General features: G+C 45.8%; 1 protein-coding gene across 1 annotated transcript in view; it reads left to right on the top strand.

Annotated features, from left to right (window-relative positions):
* The window catches only part of DNAH8 (dynein axonemal heavy chain 8), an 8835797-nt gene that overhangs the window by 4459809 nt on the left and 4360692 nt on the right, over positions 1-15296 (top strand). Inside the window, exon 35 of the mRNA XM_069608756.1 lies at positions 4717-4957. Coding sequence (XP_069464857.1) covers positions 4717-4957 — 241 coding nt within the window. The remainder of the gene's footprint in view (positions 1-4716; positions 4958-15296) is intronic.

The following is a 15296-nucleotide window of genomic DNA, read 5'->3' as shown; positions in this document are numbered from 1 at the left end:
TCCTTTTCATATTGCCCTGCAAAGGAGAGTAAATGCTGCTTGGGAAAGACCGGAAACTAGTCTAGCAGTAAATAAAAAATATGTGGCAAAATACAGACCTTGTAACTCTGACCCAGAGTATTTGAGTAAACATCCTTCTCCTGAGAGTCTGGTAGTTCAGACAGCCACATCAACAAAAAATGTGGCATAGCCCACTATTCGCCCTGATAGGGATGACAAGAAAATAGATACTTGGTCGAAAAAGATCTTTACATCAGGGAGCATGGCTCTGAAGTCTACCAATGTATCTTGTACATTGGCTAGATTTAATTAAACTCTGTGGGACTGCATGTCAGCGGCAGGTCAACACATCCCGGAAGTAGAGGAACGTGATGGTTTCCTATCCATAATTAAGGATGGTAAGGAGGCTTCGGGAGAATGCCTTCAAGCAGGTTTGGACACTGCTGACATATCAGCAGGTCCATGGCGCCTAGTGCAGTGCTACGCAGATTTGCGTGGATAAGGAAGTCAAGTTTTGCACCAGATGTTCAATCTAGACTCCTTAACATGCCATTTGATGGCTCGAGGTTGTTTGGCAGCAAGGCGGATGAAAGTTTGGAGAAGCTGCAGACCTCCAAGGCAGCGGCAAAGTCACTTAGTGTCGCTATACGACAACCTCAGCAACGCCCCTACACAGGCTCATCTTCCTGGAGGGGTCGTCCCTTTCGTTTTTACTCCTGATTTGGGAGAGGAAGGGGAGAGGCCAATCAAAGGGAGCAAAGAATATTTCCTCGGGGGCGCGGAAGAGGCGATAGATCTGCCCCAGCAGCAGCATCTGTCCCTTCAGCCGCTGCGGAGCTGCCGCAAAACCACTCTGAGGTTTTGACTCACAAGACCCCCAGTGGGAGGCAGGATCTCAGAGCATCTGAAACAATGGCGGGGCATTACTTCAGTTGTTTGGACACTGGAAACAGTACTGCCTTCCTTTTCTAAAGAAACCTCAGAATCACCCACTGGAATACAACTCTACCAAAAATCCAAACCCGCTCCTGTTTGCAGGAAGTTTTAACCCTGCTACAGAAAGGTGCAATAGAACATGTACCTGTAGCGGAGAGGAACAAGGGTTGGTATTCCCCATATTTCCTCATTCCATAGAAGGACGGAGGACTGAGACCCATCTTGGACTTGAGAAACTTGAACAAGTTCGTCAGGAAGGACAAGTTCAAGATGATCACTCTTTCTCAGATCCTTCAGGCTCTCCAACTTCAAGACTGGTTGGTATCATTGGACCTTCAGGATGCTTACTTTCATGTGCCAATCCATCTCAAGCACAGAAAGTACCTGAGGTTCGCGATTGGCAACTCTCACTATCAGTTTCGAGTTCTGCCTTTCGGGTTGACCTCCGCCCCAAGAGTTTTCACCAAGTTGACGGTGGTAGTGGCAGCGAGTCTCAGAAGAGGGGGGATTCATGTCTACCCCTATTTGGACGATTGGATGATCAGGGCAGGTTTTCCAGAACAAGTCCAGGATCATCTATCCAAGACTTGCCACTTCCTTCACAAACTAGGGTTTTCTCTGAATTTAAAAAAGTCAAACATGATACTATCACAGAAGCTCCAGTTTATAGGAGCAGTCTTGGATATTCGTTTGGGCAAAGCCTCGCCTCCTGAAGAGAGAGCTCACCACATTCTGCAGATGGTGACAAAATTCCAGAATGCCCAGTATCTACCGGCATTCGATTTTCTCAGGTTGCTCGGCCTCATGGCATCCTGCATTTTTCTGGTGCCAGAGGCCAGATTGAGGATGAGATCCCTTCAATGGGCCCTCAGGACTCAATGGTCCCAATTTTCAGGGGAAATGACAGATCTCTTACAAGTTCCAACCAGAGTAGCTCAGGACCTACAATGATGGGTTTGCAAAGAACACATCCTCAAGGGACAATCTTTTTGGCAGCCATGGCCGGAGATCACTGTAGTGACTCACGGGGTGGGGAGCGCACACCAACGATCTGACAATCAGCGGTCGTTGGTCTCCATCGGAGTCCAAGCTACACATCAATCTTTTGGAGTTGAGGGCAATCAGACTAGCGCTGAAGGCCTTCCTGCCCTCTGTACGGGGAAAGAATGTCCTGATCATGACGGACAACACAGTGGCCATGTACTACCTCAACAAGAGAGGAGGAGTAGGGTCACTGCCACTGTGCAGAGAGGCAATGCAGCTCTGGTTCTGGGCAATACAAGAAGGGATCTCTCTATCTGCCATTCACCTAGCAGGAGAGCAAAACACAGCAGCGGACGCTCTGAGCAGGCAGAGCACAGTCTCTCACGAGTGAGAGATAGCTCAGGAAGTCCTTATGGAGATCTTCGCCCTTTGGGGAACCCCTCAAGTGGATCTGTTCGTGACCATTGTCAACAGGAAGTGCGAGCTGTACTGCTCAAGGGAATTTCCCCCGAGAGGAGCTCTAAGAGACGCATTTGTAGTAGAGTGGGAATTTCCTCTTCTATATGCGTTCCCTCCAGTCCCTGTGATCCCTCAGGTAATCAGGAGGTTGAGAAAGTTCAGGAAAACCATGATCCTAATTGCCCCGGATTGGGCCAGGGGAACGTGGTACCCGGACCTTCTCGACATGTCCATCTGCCCTCCAATACGTCTTCCAAAAAGAGAGGATCTTCTCTCGCAAGAGGGAGGTCACGTTCTCCATCCAGAGGTCAACATACTCAACCTTCACGCATGGCTTCTGAGAGGTTGAGATACAAGGATTGGGACCTTCTTTGTACCGGTGTCGTTGGAATAAATTCAGTAACTGGTGCAGGGATAAGAATGTGGATCCTTTCGAATGTGACATTCCAATGGTATTATCTTTTCTATTACATTTAGCTAATCTGGGGCTCCAGGTTAAGACAATAAAAGGCTATGTAGCAGCGCTATCTATCTTCAAGCGCTCATCAGAAGAAAGATCTCATTTTAAGATACCCTTAATAATACAATTTCTAAAAGGTTTAAACAATGTTTTTCCACCAGTACCTTTTCAAGTTCCTGTGTGGGATTTAAATTTGGTGCTTAAATTTCTGACATGTGCACCCTTTGAGCCTTTACATTCTTGTCCGTTAAGGCTTCTTACATTAAAAACTATACTTTTAATTGCATTGACATCAGCCCGCAGAGTAAGTGAGTTGCAGGCACTTTCGAGTGGTCCTCCTCACACCATCTTTAAGAAAGATAAAGTTGTCCTTCGAGTTAAACCATCTTTTCTGCCAAAAATAGTTTCAGACTTTCATCTGTCACAGAAAATAATTCTACCTGCGTTCTACCCTCCTCCTCACACATGTAAGGAAGAGGAAAGACGGCATAGGCTAGATCCCAGAAGGGCTCTAAGCTTTTACATCTCAAGATTGTCAAAGATAGATCAGTGTGATCAACTTTTTGTGGGATACGCTGGCCGTAAATTGGGACTAGCTGTAACCAAAATAACATTATCAAGAGTGTTATAGTCTAGCCGGAAAAGATCCCCCTGAGGGCTTAAGAGCCCATTCAACTAGGGGCATAGCAACTTCAACAGCACTTAAGAGGGGTGTTCCTGTGCAAGATATGTGTGCAGCAGCTACATGGTCATCCATGCATACTTTCATCAAACATTATGCTTTGGACTCAACTACATCTCAAGGAGGTTTATTTGCCAAATCTGTACTACATTCGGTACATGACTAAAAGGCATCTGTACTCCCGCCTCCAATACAAAACTGCTTTGGGAGTCTATCTAAGATGAGGAATACGTGGGAGGACACAATCCATTCGAAGAACAAGTTACTTACCAACTGTAACGTTCTTTCCATTGGATGTTCCTCCCACGTATTCCTCATCAACCCTCCCATCCTACCCCACAGTACAGTTTACGTGGTTTACACTCTAAATTCTTTCAAGGCTTGGGCCAATAAGAGGCACGCCTTTGTTTATAATACATGGGCTCTGATACGAAAAAACAGAACTGAGGCCAACGGGCGTGCCCGAGGCATTTATATTACGGATGACGTCGACACTCGACGGATGCCGCCGAGGGACATCAATGCCGTTGCCTCGAGTGGAGCACCCTCTGGTGGAGAAAGAAAAAATTTCCGAAGCAGCAAAGCTGAAGGTAAGGATATATCTCAGTTGAGGAATACGTGGGAGGAACATCCAATCAAAAGAATGTTACAGTTGGTAAGTAACTTGTTCTTCTCGCCCATGCGGACCCTCCTCACGCTCACTCCGGCTTCGGATACCAGCGTTGCACCCAGAGTCGTCGGTCGATGAGGCAGTACTCCCCCACAGGGTCTGATCGCGCGCCACAGGCCTGGACATCCCTCGTCGTTTTTGCACTTTAGCGGGGTCCTGTGCTTCAATGTTCAGTCCGCTAGCGGCACACCGGCTGATTTCATACTATTCGGGCACTGGCTTGCCTGATCTTCTTACATTAGATGCGTATGTGGCGCGGCCCAAGGGGGAGAGATGATTAGATGCGTCCTCCTACACTCGCCGCCATCTTGGAATGTGAGTAACATTTTTTTATTGGTCAAAAAAACCAAAATGTATACTCTTTCATTTTTTATAAAACTCACCTGTTTTTGAACACATATGGTTAATATTGTAATGTGACGCTAAATTAAAGAAATGTGTTACAGAAATGTGTTTACCAGTTCATTTGCTTTACATTAGTTGTGTCATGGTATTAGCTCACAATGGGTTTTCTTGCATTTAAAGGTGTAAAAAGCTCCCAAAAGGACTTAAAGAATGGCAAGCATTTTTAGATCTGAAGAAAAGGATAGATGATTTCAGTGAGTCATGTCCACTCTTAGAAATGATGTCAAACAAGGCAATGAAACCGCGGCATTGGAATCGGATAGCTGAATTAACTGGGCATAAATTTGATGTTGACTCAGATTCCTTTTCTTTACAAAATATAATGGAGGCTCCACTCTTGAAATATAAGGATGATATTGAGGTAAGCTTAAACATGTTATTTAACCAATAAACACATTCTTCTTTAAATTGTTTTGACAGAATCAGAGGACTCAAATAAGAGCATTGATTGTGTGTTGGGTCAATGTATAAGCAAATAAAATAGACATTTTAAATGGATGTACATACATATAGATGCAGCTTCTTTCATAAGGAAGTATTTTTGTGAACGATTGTTGGATTTTGAAGAGTGCCCACTTTCTCCTCACCAGTTTTTATTCTCTTGAAAAGTGTACACAACCTCCATCCATCTGTAATAAACGTTTCTACATCATCACCCGCTCTGTAATTACCAATTTGTTACATAGATTAAGGGTCACCAAGAAGGAAACACAATACCAAGTGTTATGTGTTTTTGACATGCTTATCAGTATGTCTTTTTTGAAATGGCGGCATACGTATGGGCCATCACAAGCAGATTAGAACACAAAAGGACCAAGTAGGATTTACAGTTAAATATTTAACTGTCAATGTTCTTGTTCCTGGAACTCTCTGTTCACCTCTTCCTCCTAAATTACCCTTCTTCTACCATGCGCCACCATCATTGGAATTGTCAAGACCACATCATCTACCAGCTATTGTTTGGAATGTGACTTGCTAGGACTTCAGGCTATCAAATTGGAGCTGTAGGGATAGTATCCAGTATTTCTTATCTTAAGCACCTGGTAAAACAGGTCTCTGTAGGAACCCTACCTACCCCCACTCGGGTAGGTATCCTCCTTCTGTTCCTCCACCAGTGACCCCAAGGTTATCCTCCTCTCAGCTATTCGGCATCTGAGGCTACCAAATAGTAGGCCTGCTCTGCGGTCCAGCAATCCTGCAGCGGGAGGTAGTTCTTGTTTTGCAAATGGCAGAGATTTGGAGCCAGGCTGTTTGGCCCTTTGTGGATATGTGTTTCTGAAATGACAGGCTGGTGTTGATGGTGAAGAGTTTTGCTGAATCCGAGAGTTGCAGATCAAATCCTTCTGGGTGCATATCTTTGAATCATTATTGGACGATTTGATGTTTAGCGGGCAAAATGATGAGGGCATATTTAGTCTTGGAGAGCTTATGTTTGAATTAAGCAGTGAACATCCCGGACTGGATGATGTCTAGGTAAACGCTTTTTTACTCTCATGTACAATTGAGTATCGATCGTGTATTGGTGGATGACTTGGATCTGCTTCTTCGCCTAGCTCAATCTGTGACCTGCTTCTTGTTCTAGCTCAATTAGGCCTTCTAACTAATTGTGCAAAGCGAGATAAGAATCATGGAGTTTATTGGCAGGCAGATATAGATTTGACCCACAAGTTGAAATGGCATGTCTAACATCTTTCCTTAAGCTCTGACAACTTCATTGCACCCTTCTTAAGGAGGGGCATGCAGCTGTCGTGTGATCTCTGATAAAGCTGAAGCTTGATTTATTTTATTGTTTAATGCACAAACCTAGTTAGCGAGCAGCAACGCACTGTACAGGGTATGGGTGCCTGCGTGTAACCTGGCTTCTTCTATCAGTAGCACTGTATTGTGAGTTGCAGTCAGTGTGTCAGTCATCTGTTCATCGGGATTAGTTCTTAGTCAGGTTCTATTGAAAAATTCAAGTTCAGAGTGCTTTGTAGAATTGGAGAATAGTGGGAGCATTCTGGGGCAATACAGGAATTAAGTTCTAGAGGGTTGGTGCATGAAAAGAGAAGGATTGTCTGCAGTTACTGTCTTTTCGTGCTAATTGTGGTTCCAGCCGGTTGGTCAGTATGGTTCATGGGAAGCGTGTGCAACAGATATGTGTACCTTAGCCACCAGGTATGCTGATGTGCTACTCATAAAATCTTTGTAGATGATACATGTATTCTTGAACAGTATCCTGTCCTATTCAGGAAGCCAGTGTAGTTCACATAGGACAGGGGAATATGATCACGTTCCATGCACCCGTAATGAGGCATGCTGCAGCATATTGCACTACTATTAGGAGAGCCAGGTGAGCAACCGTGAACCACTTCAGGAGGGCATTTACACCATCAATGTGAAAGACTACAAGGCCTGTATTATGGCCTGGAAGTGCTGCAACAGGATGATGCACTTCAGTTTGCAAAGGGTGGAGCTTTGGAGCCAGACTGTTTGGGCCTTTTTGGCTATGTGTTTCTGGAACCAATTTATTAAAGATTTTCATATGACAAAAATACAAGAATAAACAGCATGAACAATCAACTACGAAGAAACCCTCCCACCCCTTGTAACAAAACATTCATAAAACTAAATCCATCATAGAATTGAACCAGAAAAATCAATGCGTAAGGAGTAAAAGAAAAAAAAAGAAAAAAATATACATAAAAAATACATACAAAATACACCAGGATAATTAAAAGTCACAAAACCTAAGAGATCATGCAATAATATCATCAAAATTCAAAATAACCAAAATATTACTTATCTTCAGCAGTCGGCTTCTGCGAAAATCAATAGTCTATGCCAGATCCAAGTCCAGGTACGCCCCCATATCTTTTGAAACCGTGAGACCTTCTTTTGCATTGCGAATATTACACGTTCAATATTGCAAACCTTATATATTTTCTCCATCCAGCTCTGCCAATTCAAAGAGTTTGTTGCTTTCCAGTCACGTAAAATCAGTTTCTTTGCCACAGCTGCTCCTCTCAAGGCCCAGGTGACTTGATGTGAACCCAGGTCCTCAAATATGTCTGTTTCTCCCAGGATGAGAGATTCAAAATCATATTCCAGATCTTCTCTTAACACCCTGTTCATCACCCCAGAGATCCCATTCCAAAAGTCTTTCAACCTAGAACACCCCATAACATGTGCTCCAATGGACCCTGCTCCAGGCTACATCTTCAACAAATGTCTGAGTCTGTTAGACCATGCATGAATAACTGGACTGCGGTCCAAAATACTTGATTAAGAATGTTCACTTGACGATCTCATTCACCAACATTCAAGGACATCTTTTTGATGTTGCCAAAGATGTTTGACCATCTGTCTGTAGTAATCTCCTTTACCAGAACTGCTGACCAAGCCAACAATATTTTAGGATCCGGTTCTGAGATTTCACTTAATAAGTTGTACATCCTGGAAGCCAAGTGATCACTGCCGCTAAACTTCATGATGGTGGTCAACAAATGTGATCTCTCTAAAGACGGCAGGTTCACCGCTCTCCTCCACCTTCTATATTCACCATATTAGCAGCCTAACAAGTCGAATTCAGTTTGAAGTTCACTGAAAGTTTTCCAGCTTGTCCCCTTAAATAAATCTCCAATTCTCTTGTTCCCAGCTAAGAACCAACTTCTCAAAAATAAGACTTTATAATCAAACTTATCAAGATTCAATCTTTCCAGGATTCAATTTAGACGTGACCTCATAAGCCTTCCAGGTTGATCTTAAAAAATCTGTTAGAGCTGAACCGCCAGCGCTTCATATTGGTGGTGGAGAGCCCAAGCATTCAAGGGCCCTTCCCGCTTTTCTTCCGCCGTGACCCATTCGTTGTTCATTGATAAGAAAGGTAGGATATGTCTTATAGTGAATGCCTGATCATATCTCTCGAAGTTTGGTATGTTCAAACCTCCCTTGTCAGATTGGAACTGCAGTTTCCAAAGTTTCAATCTCCGTTTTTTAAAAGATTTGACCATACTGTTAAATTTCTTCCACACAGACTTCCTCACTGGGAGTGGGATCTTGCCCAATACTTAAGTAAGCTTTGGTGTCCGTGCCATTTTTATGGCATTAATTTTGCCTCCTAAAGACAGGCCAAGTTAATCCCAACAATCGATCTCACTCTTCATTTTCTGAATACACATGTCCATATTCACTATCGTTAGTGGCCCAGATGCCTAAATACTTCATTTTAGTTGCACACCACCTAAATCCAAAACCCTTCACTATTTCATGGTTTGTATAATTTGAACATGGCAGATCCTCCGATTTAGGATCTTATAATAAATTAGGATTTTATAAAAATGATAATAAAAATTAGGATCTTATAATTTGAAATTTGACCAAAATCCTCCATAAGCTTCATCAGTTCAACAATTGATGTTGCCAAATCCTACAGCACCCCCAACAAATCATATAACCAAAGCATCTGAGCGGCCCCATTATAGTGGATCCCTACAATTTCGGACCTCTGATCTTATTGTCTCGCACATGGGTTCCAAGAAGATCACAAACTGAATGGAGATAAAGGACACCCCTGACGTGTTCCACGCTGTAACACAAATTTCCCAGAAATGTGACCATTAGTGTTAATCTATGCAGTTGGACCATTTTATAATAACCTCACCCAGCTTAAGAATTCCAATCTAAAATTCATCATTTCATTGTGTACATTAAGAAATCCCACCTCACCCTATCAAAAACCTTTTCGGCATCAAGGGATAAGGCAACTGACTCCAACTTTGTTTTCTGACAGTATTCCAGGGTCAGCAGCACTCTCTGCATGCTGGTTGATGAAGTTCTTCCCTTGATGAAGCCAGGCTGGTTAGGGTGAATTAAACGTGGGAGGACTTTCTCAAGCCAAGTGGCCAAGATTTTAGACAAGACTTAACTGTCCGAGCTGATTAAATAAATAGGTCTGTAGCTTCCTGGATCCAAATCTGACTGATCTGGTTTGAGTAGAAGGGATATTGTTGCATGACGTAAAGATTGTGGCAGAAAACCTCCTACTCTGCTGTTCTTAAACATGTCTCTCATCATGTTTAGGACACAGTCTGGCATATAATGGTAGAATACTGAAGGCAAACCATCTGGACCAGGACATTTCCCAATGTTCAGATCCCATACAGCTTTCTTGACTTCCTCCAGAGATATACCCGAGTCCAGAAGCGATTTTTCTACTTCTGTCATCTGCTTCATCTCCAATCTTTCAAAAAACTTGGCCATTCTCTCTGTATCTAAAGAGCCATTTTCACTGTACAAGTTCATATAGAATTGCTTGAATACATCATTAATCTCAGTTGGATCCCTGATCACCCCGCAATCTTTCTTAATAACTACTGCTCTAGTAGATTCTCTAGTCCTTAACATATGGACTAGTAGTCTCCCGCATTTCTCACCGCCTTCACAATATTAACATTTTGATCTAAATAGGGCAAATTCAGCCTTTCCACTAAGGATCTTACTCAATTCATATTTTGATCTCATCAATTTCATGTACTTCTTCCTACCAAAGAGCCTCATGAATTCTTTTTCCAGAGTGACAGTTGAGAAACTTAGTGGTCTCGTCTCCTCATCTCTTTTCTTCGTTTTAATCCCTGACACTTTCATAGCCACACCACGCATCACAGACTTGAAAGCTTCCAATTCAAGTTGGTACTCATGTATTCTATATCCTCATCTTCCAAGATTTTCTTCAAATCTTCATCTTTCAAAATTGTCATATTTAGTCTCCAAATTTGTGCTTTATTAGATTAATAATTCAGTGAAAGAACTAAACTAATCGGCGCATGATCAGAAATCATTATACCCTCTATTCCACAGCTCCTGACACTCTCTGTTACACGACCTGACGTAAAGATGTCAATACATGAATAGATATTTTGAGCACTGGAATGAAAAGTATATTCCATCCCCGTGGGGTTCTCCAATCTCCAGACATCCGATAATGCAAAGTCTTCCATTAACGATTGCAAAGCCTCTCTGTCCTTTTTCCTACCATCTCTAGCTCCTTGACTGTTTCTATCTAAATCTGGGTCTACCACCAGGTTGAAATCCCCACTCACCACCAGGTTCTCACCACCTATGTCTAACAGACTGCATCCCAGATCATTAAAGAAAACATCACTATTAATATTAGGCACGTAGATATTACATAAAGTGACCACCATTTCTCCAGCATTGGATCTTTCATGGATTCACATGCTTAGAATATTCCCCGTCGTCAGGCTGGGAATCCCCGTCGTCAGGCTGGGAATCCCCGGTACATTATATATAGACCCTTTCCCGTAGGAAAACTTTTTCGACGCTTATGCGTCCTATCCACCTTGTTTTGTATCATGCGTGCCCGCACCGTCAGGACGTCATGATATAAATACAGGACCCGCCCCCGCGCTCCCTCAGATTTCAACCGTCTTTCAAAGTAGTGGGATCCTCGTGAGTACTGCTAGTGGAAACTAGGTTGTTTTTTCTGTTTCGCTTCGGCGACGTTCAAATTCTGGAGAATTATGTCTGGAAAAGCATTATTTCGCCCTTGTGCGACATGTGGCCTCAAAAAAGTTTATGAAGGAGATGCCCACATGGATTGTATCTACTGTCTCCACCCGCACCACACAGCGGATACATGTGAGATATGCCAGGGTTTCTCCCAAAAAACCCTTAAGGACCGTAAAAGAAGGCTGGTCGACTGGCTTAATGACGGAGCGGGTGCCTACCCGGCTTCGGAAGTTGGCTCCACGGCCTCCAGGAGCAAGTCGGAACCTCCATCGAAAAAGGTACGGCCAGCAGAAAACCGCGCTGAGGACAAGCATAAGGGGAAGCATGCTGGGTCTTCCTCATCAAGCGCTGTCAAAATCCTCCTCAGGGGACCGTCCCAGGTCTTCCGTGAGTCGAGACGCTTCAGCCGGGAAGTCGGCATCGAAATCGGCGATGAAGTCTAAGGGCTCGACGACGACAACTTGCTCGTCGACCTCGGTGTCATTGATGATGCCTATTACCGTTCAGGCAGCAGCGGTTGGGATTCCTTCGTCGACGGAGACTCAGTCTATGGCTTGGCTGCCAGAGGTCTATGATCCGATCCCCCCTGAGGTCTTCCTGCAGCCAGACACGGCCTGCTCGGTGGAAGGAGAAGGTGGCACGGTTCTGCAGCCATCGGATTTAGGCTTACGGCCTTCCACGTCGGCGACGACGACGGGTGCGAGTGGGGGTATGGTACCTATATCATCAACGTTATTGAACCCCCAGGCAGTTTTGTCTCTGGATGTGCTTAATACTCTTCAGAAGCTCCTGCAGCGGCTGGATACGCAGATCCCTCAACCTGGGACTTCGTCGTCACCTTTTTCTGTACCTCCTGTCGACGAGCAAACTTGTGCGGCTCGCTCGACGACTAAAAACCCATCGACTCCTCAGGCAGTAAAAGATCGTCCTCGAGCGCAGGAGGAGGGTGAGTTGTCGGAGTACGATTCTATACTGGGTGACTCAGGGTCAGACATCTCCCTGTCACCTTCGAGGACCCAACATGGAATTCGGATGTAGAGGTAGAGTCTACGAGGAGCCAGTCACAGCCATCTCCTCCGGATGATGTGGGAGCCTTCCATGCAATGATGGGAAAAGCTTGTTCCGAGTTCGGCTTGATTCCTGAGGAGCAGAAGAAAGACTGTTTCCTTTTTGACCATATGTGTCAAAGGAGGAAATCGGTATTTGCCATCCCAATTCTGGACCACGTGTGGCAGGAAGGTCTCAAGACGATGCGCCATCCGTTCTCGGAGCCAGCTATAAAGGGGCGGATTGAGAAAAAGTTTAAAGCTCCGGAGTCCACTCCAAAATGTCTAACATCACAACCGCTGTCTGACTCGGTGGTGTCGGCGGCAGCGGCTAGGAAGGCCAGGGTACAGCGAAAATGTTCAACTCCACCAGAAAGCGAGGCTAGGAGGCAAGACGCCTTTGGAAAAAAGGTGCTCTCGGTCGGTGCGACGACGGTAAGAGCAGCCAATTCCTTAGCGATCGTGTCACGATACGATAGAGAAATGTGGCACAAACTAGCCCCTATCCTAGAACACCTGCCAGACGAACACCGGAAAGCAGCCATGTTACTGTTGCGGGAGGGCGAAGAGGCCTCGAACCACGTAATTAATATTGCAGTTGACCTAGCAGAGTCTGGATTCAAACAAATCAACCATGGTGTAGTACTTCGTCGACAAGCGTGGCTCAAATGTACTACTTTCCGTCCTGAAGTCCAGTACAAAGTCCTTGACATGCCATGTGAAGGGGAACACCTGTTTGGCGAAAAGGTTGACAAAGCGTTGAAGGGGATGAAGGAAGACACGGATACTGCTAGGTCCCTCGGCGCCCTCCAAACGGGTAGAAACTTTCGCTCTTTTCGCCCCTTTAGGGGTGCTTCTGGAAACTCCCGCTTTGGAGCCTCGAGGGACCGTGGATTTAACAGGCCCTCGTACTCTTCACAAGGGTTCAGACGAGCGTCCCAATCGGCACGTAGAAGCAGAGACTATCAAGCTTCCAGGAGGCGAGGGGGTGTCCCTCGTCAACGAAGAACAAGCAAACCAGCAACCAATGACGGCCTTCGGAACGTCCTGGGGGGACGAGTCTCTCGTCACTTCGACCAATGGAAATGCACCACCACAGATCGATGGGTTCTAGACACAATTCGCATGGGTCATGCGCTACAATTCAGAGACAAGCCTCCACGTCTTCCTCCTGTTTTTTCGACCCAGCCCCACCTCCGAATCCTACGACAAGAGGCGGCGCTTATGTTGCGAAAAGGAGCGGTAGAGAGAGTTCCTGTGGCACAGGAAGGACACGGAGTTTATTCCCGGTTCTTCGTTGTCAAGAAGCCAAATGGAAAATGGAGGCCCATTCTCGACCTGAGGGTACTCAACAAATGGCTAAAGCGCCTAAAGTTCAAAATGCTAAAGCTCCAGGAGGTTATCAGGTCGGTGCAACCCATGGATTATCTGTCGTCACTAGACCTTCAAGATGCCTATTTTCACATCCCAATACGCCCACGACACAGGAGATATTTAAGGTTCGTCGTCGGGCGAAAGCATTTTCAGTTCAAGGTCCTCCCGTTCGGTCTCAAGTCCTCCCCCAGGAAGTTCACCAAGTGCTTGGCCCCCATAGCGGCCCATTTAAGGAAGGACGGTCACCATGTCTATCCCTATCTAGACGACTGGCTGGTCAGAGGCTCGTCCATGGAACACGAAACAGTCTGGGGGCCACGATGTCCCTCTTACAGGAACTGGGCTTCGCAATAAACTTCAGCAAGTCCTCCGTAGAGCCTTCGAGGACCTTGGTCTTTCTAGGAGCGGAGTTTCATACGCACACAAGTCTGGTAAGACCATCCAGCGAAAGAATACAGAAGCTACAAAGCAAGGCGTCGGAATGGAGATGTGGTACCAGGGTGTCGGTGCGCAAATACATGTCCCTGCTAGGGACCATGTCATCCTGCATTCCGTTGATAAACAACTGCCGTCTGTTTATGAGGCCTTGCCAGGAATTTCTAGCGGACCGTTGGGCGCAGAGCCAAGGTCGCTGGTCCGACAGACTGATCGTCGACGAACAACTGGTACAAGCACTCTGTTGGTGGAGAGTTTCTACTCATCTAACGAAAGGAATGCCTCTGGTGGAACCGGAGTTCCAGAAGACGGTGGTGACGGATGCATCGCTGAGCGGATGGGGAGCTCATCTGGATACGTTACAGGTACAAGGCCAGTGGTCGTTGCAGGTGTCCTCCCTGCATATCAACCTGCTAGAACTGAGAGCAGTGAGATGGGCTCTGAAATCTTTTCTTCCTCAACTGAGGGACTCGGTGGTGCGTGTCATGACGAACAACACCACTACGATGTTCTACATGAGGAAACAAGGAGGGACACGTTCCAGGTCCCTATCGACGGAGGCACAGAAAATCTGGCATTGGGCCCTACAACCCAACATGCAAATCTTGGCGTTCCACCTACCAGGCGTGAGAAATGTGGAAGCCGATGCCCTCAGCAGAGAAATTAACGAAGTTCACGAATGGGTGCTGAACGACCAACAACTACAGCAAGTATTCAAGAAATGGGGACATCCTTCCATAGATTTGTTCGCGACGAAGAACAACAGGAAATGCCATCAGTACGCAAGCAGATGGCCTCAGCAGGGCTCACTGGGGGATGCGTTCTCCTTCCCATGGTCGAACAAATTCCTGTACGCATTCCCGCCATTTCCCCTTGTCCGGAGGACGTTGCAATGGATCCTCAGGTACCCATGTCGAGTAATTCTGGTGGCCCCGTACTGGGCCAGACAGGTGTGGTTTTCAGACCTGCTACACTTAGCTGTGGCGGAACCGATGAGATTCCAGAAGACCCCCGACCTTCTGTCTCGACAGGAGCGTGTAGTTTGGCATCACGACCCGGACAGCCTCAAGTTGACGGCCTGGCTCCTGACTTCGCCGAATTCGGTCGGCTAACGATTCCGGAGGACTGTCGGCGTATCCTGCAAGCGGCAAGAGCGCCTTCCACAAACGCCTCATACACGTACAAATGGAGAAATTTCTGTCAGTGGTGTGAGGATCAACCAGGGTTGGCCCCGCAATCGATTAAGCCGGAACAGCTCCTGCCATACTTGCTGTTCTTAGCTCAAAAGGGCCTATCGGTATCATCAATAAAAGTACACCTGGCCGCCATTTCCAG

This window comes from Ambystoma mexicanum, chromosome 4q (genome assembly GCF_040938575.1).
Source record: "Ambystoma mexicanum isolate Mex_15411 chromosome 4q, UKY_AmexF1_1, whole genome shotgun sequence".
Taxonomy (NCBI): Eukaryota; Metazoa; Chordata; class Amphibia; order Caudata; family Ambystomatidae; genus Ambystoma; species Ambystoma mexicanum.
The sequence above is the reverse complement of the archived record's forward strand: the minus strand, read 5'-3'. Positions and strand labels throughout refer to the sequence as shown.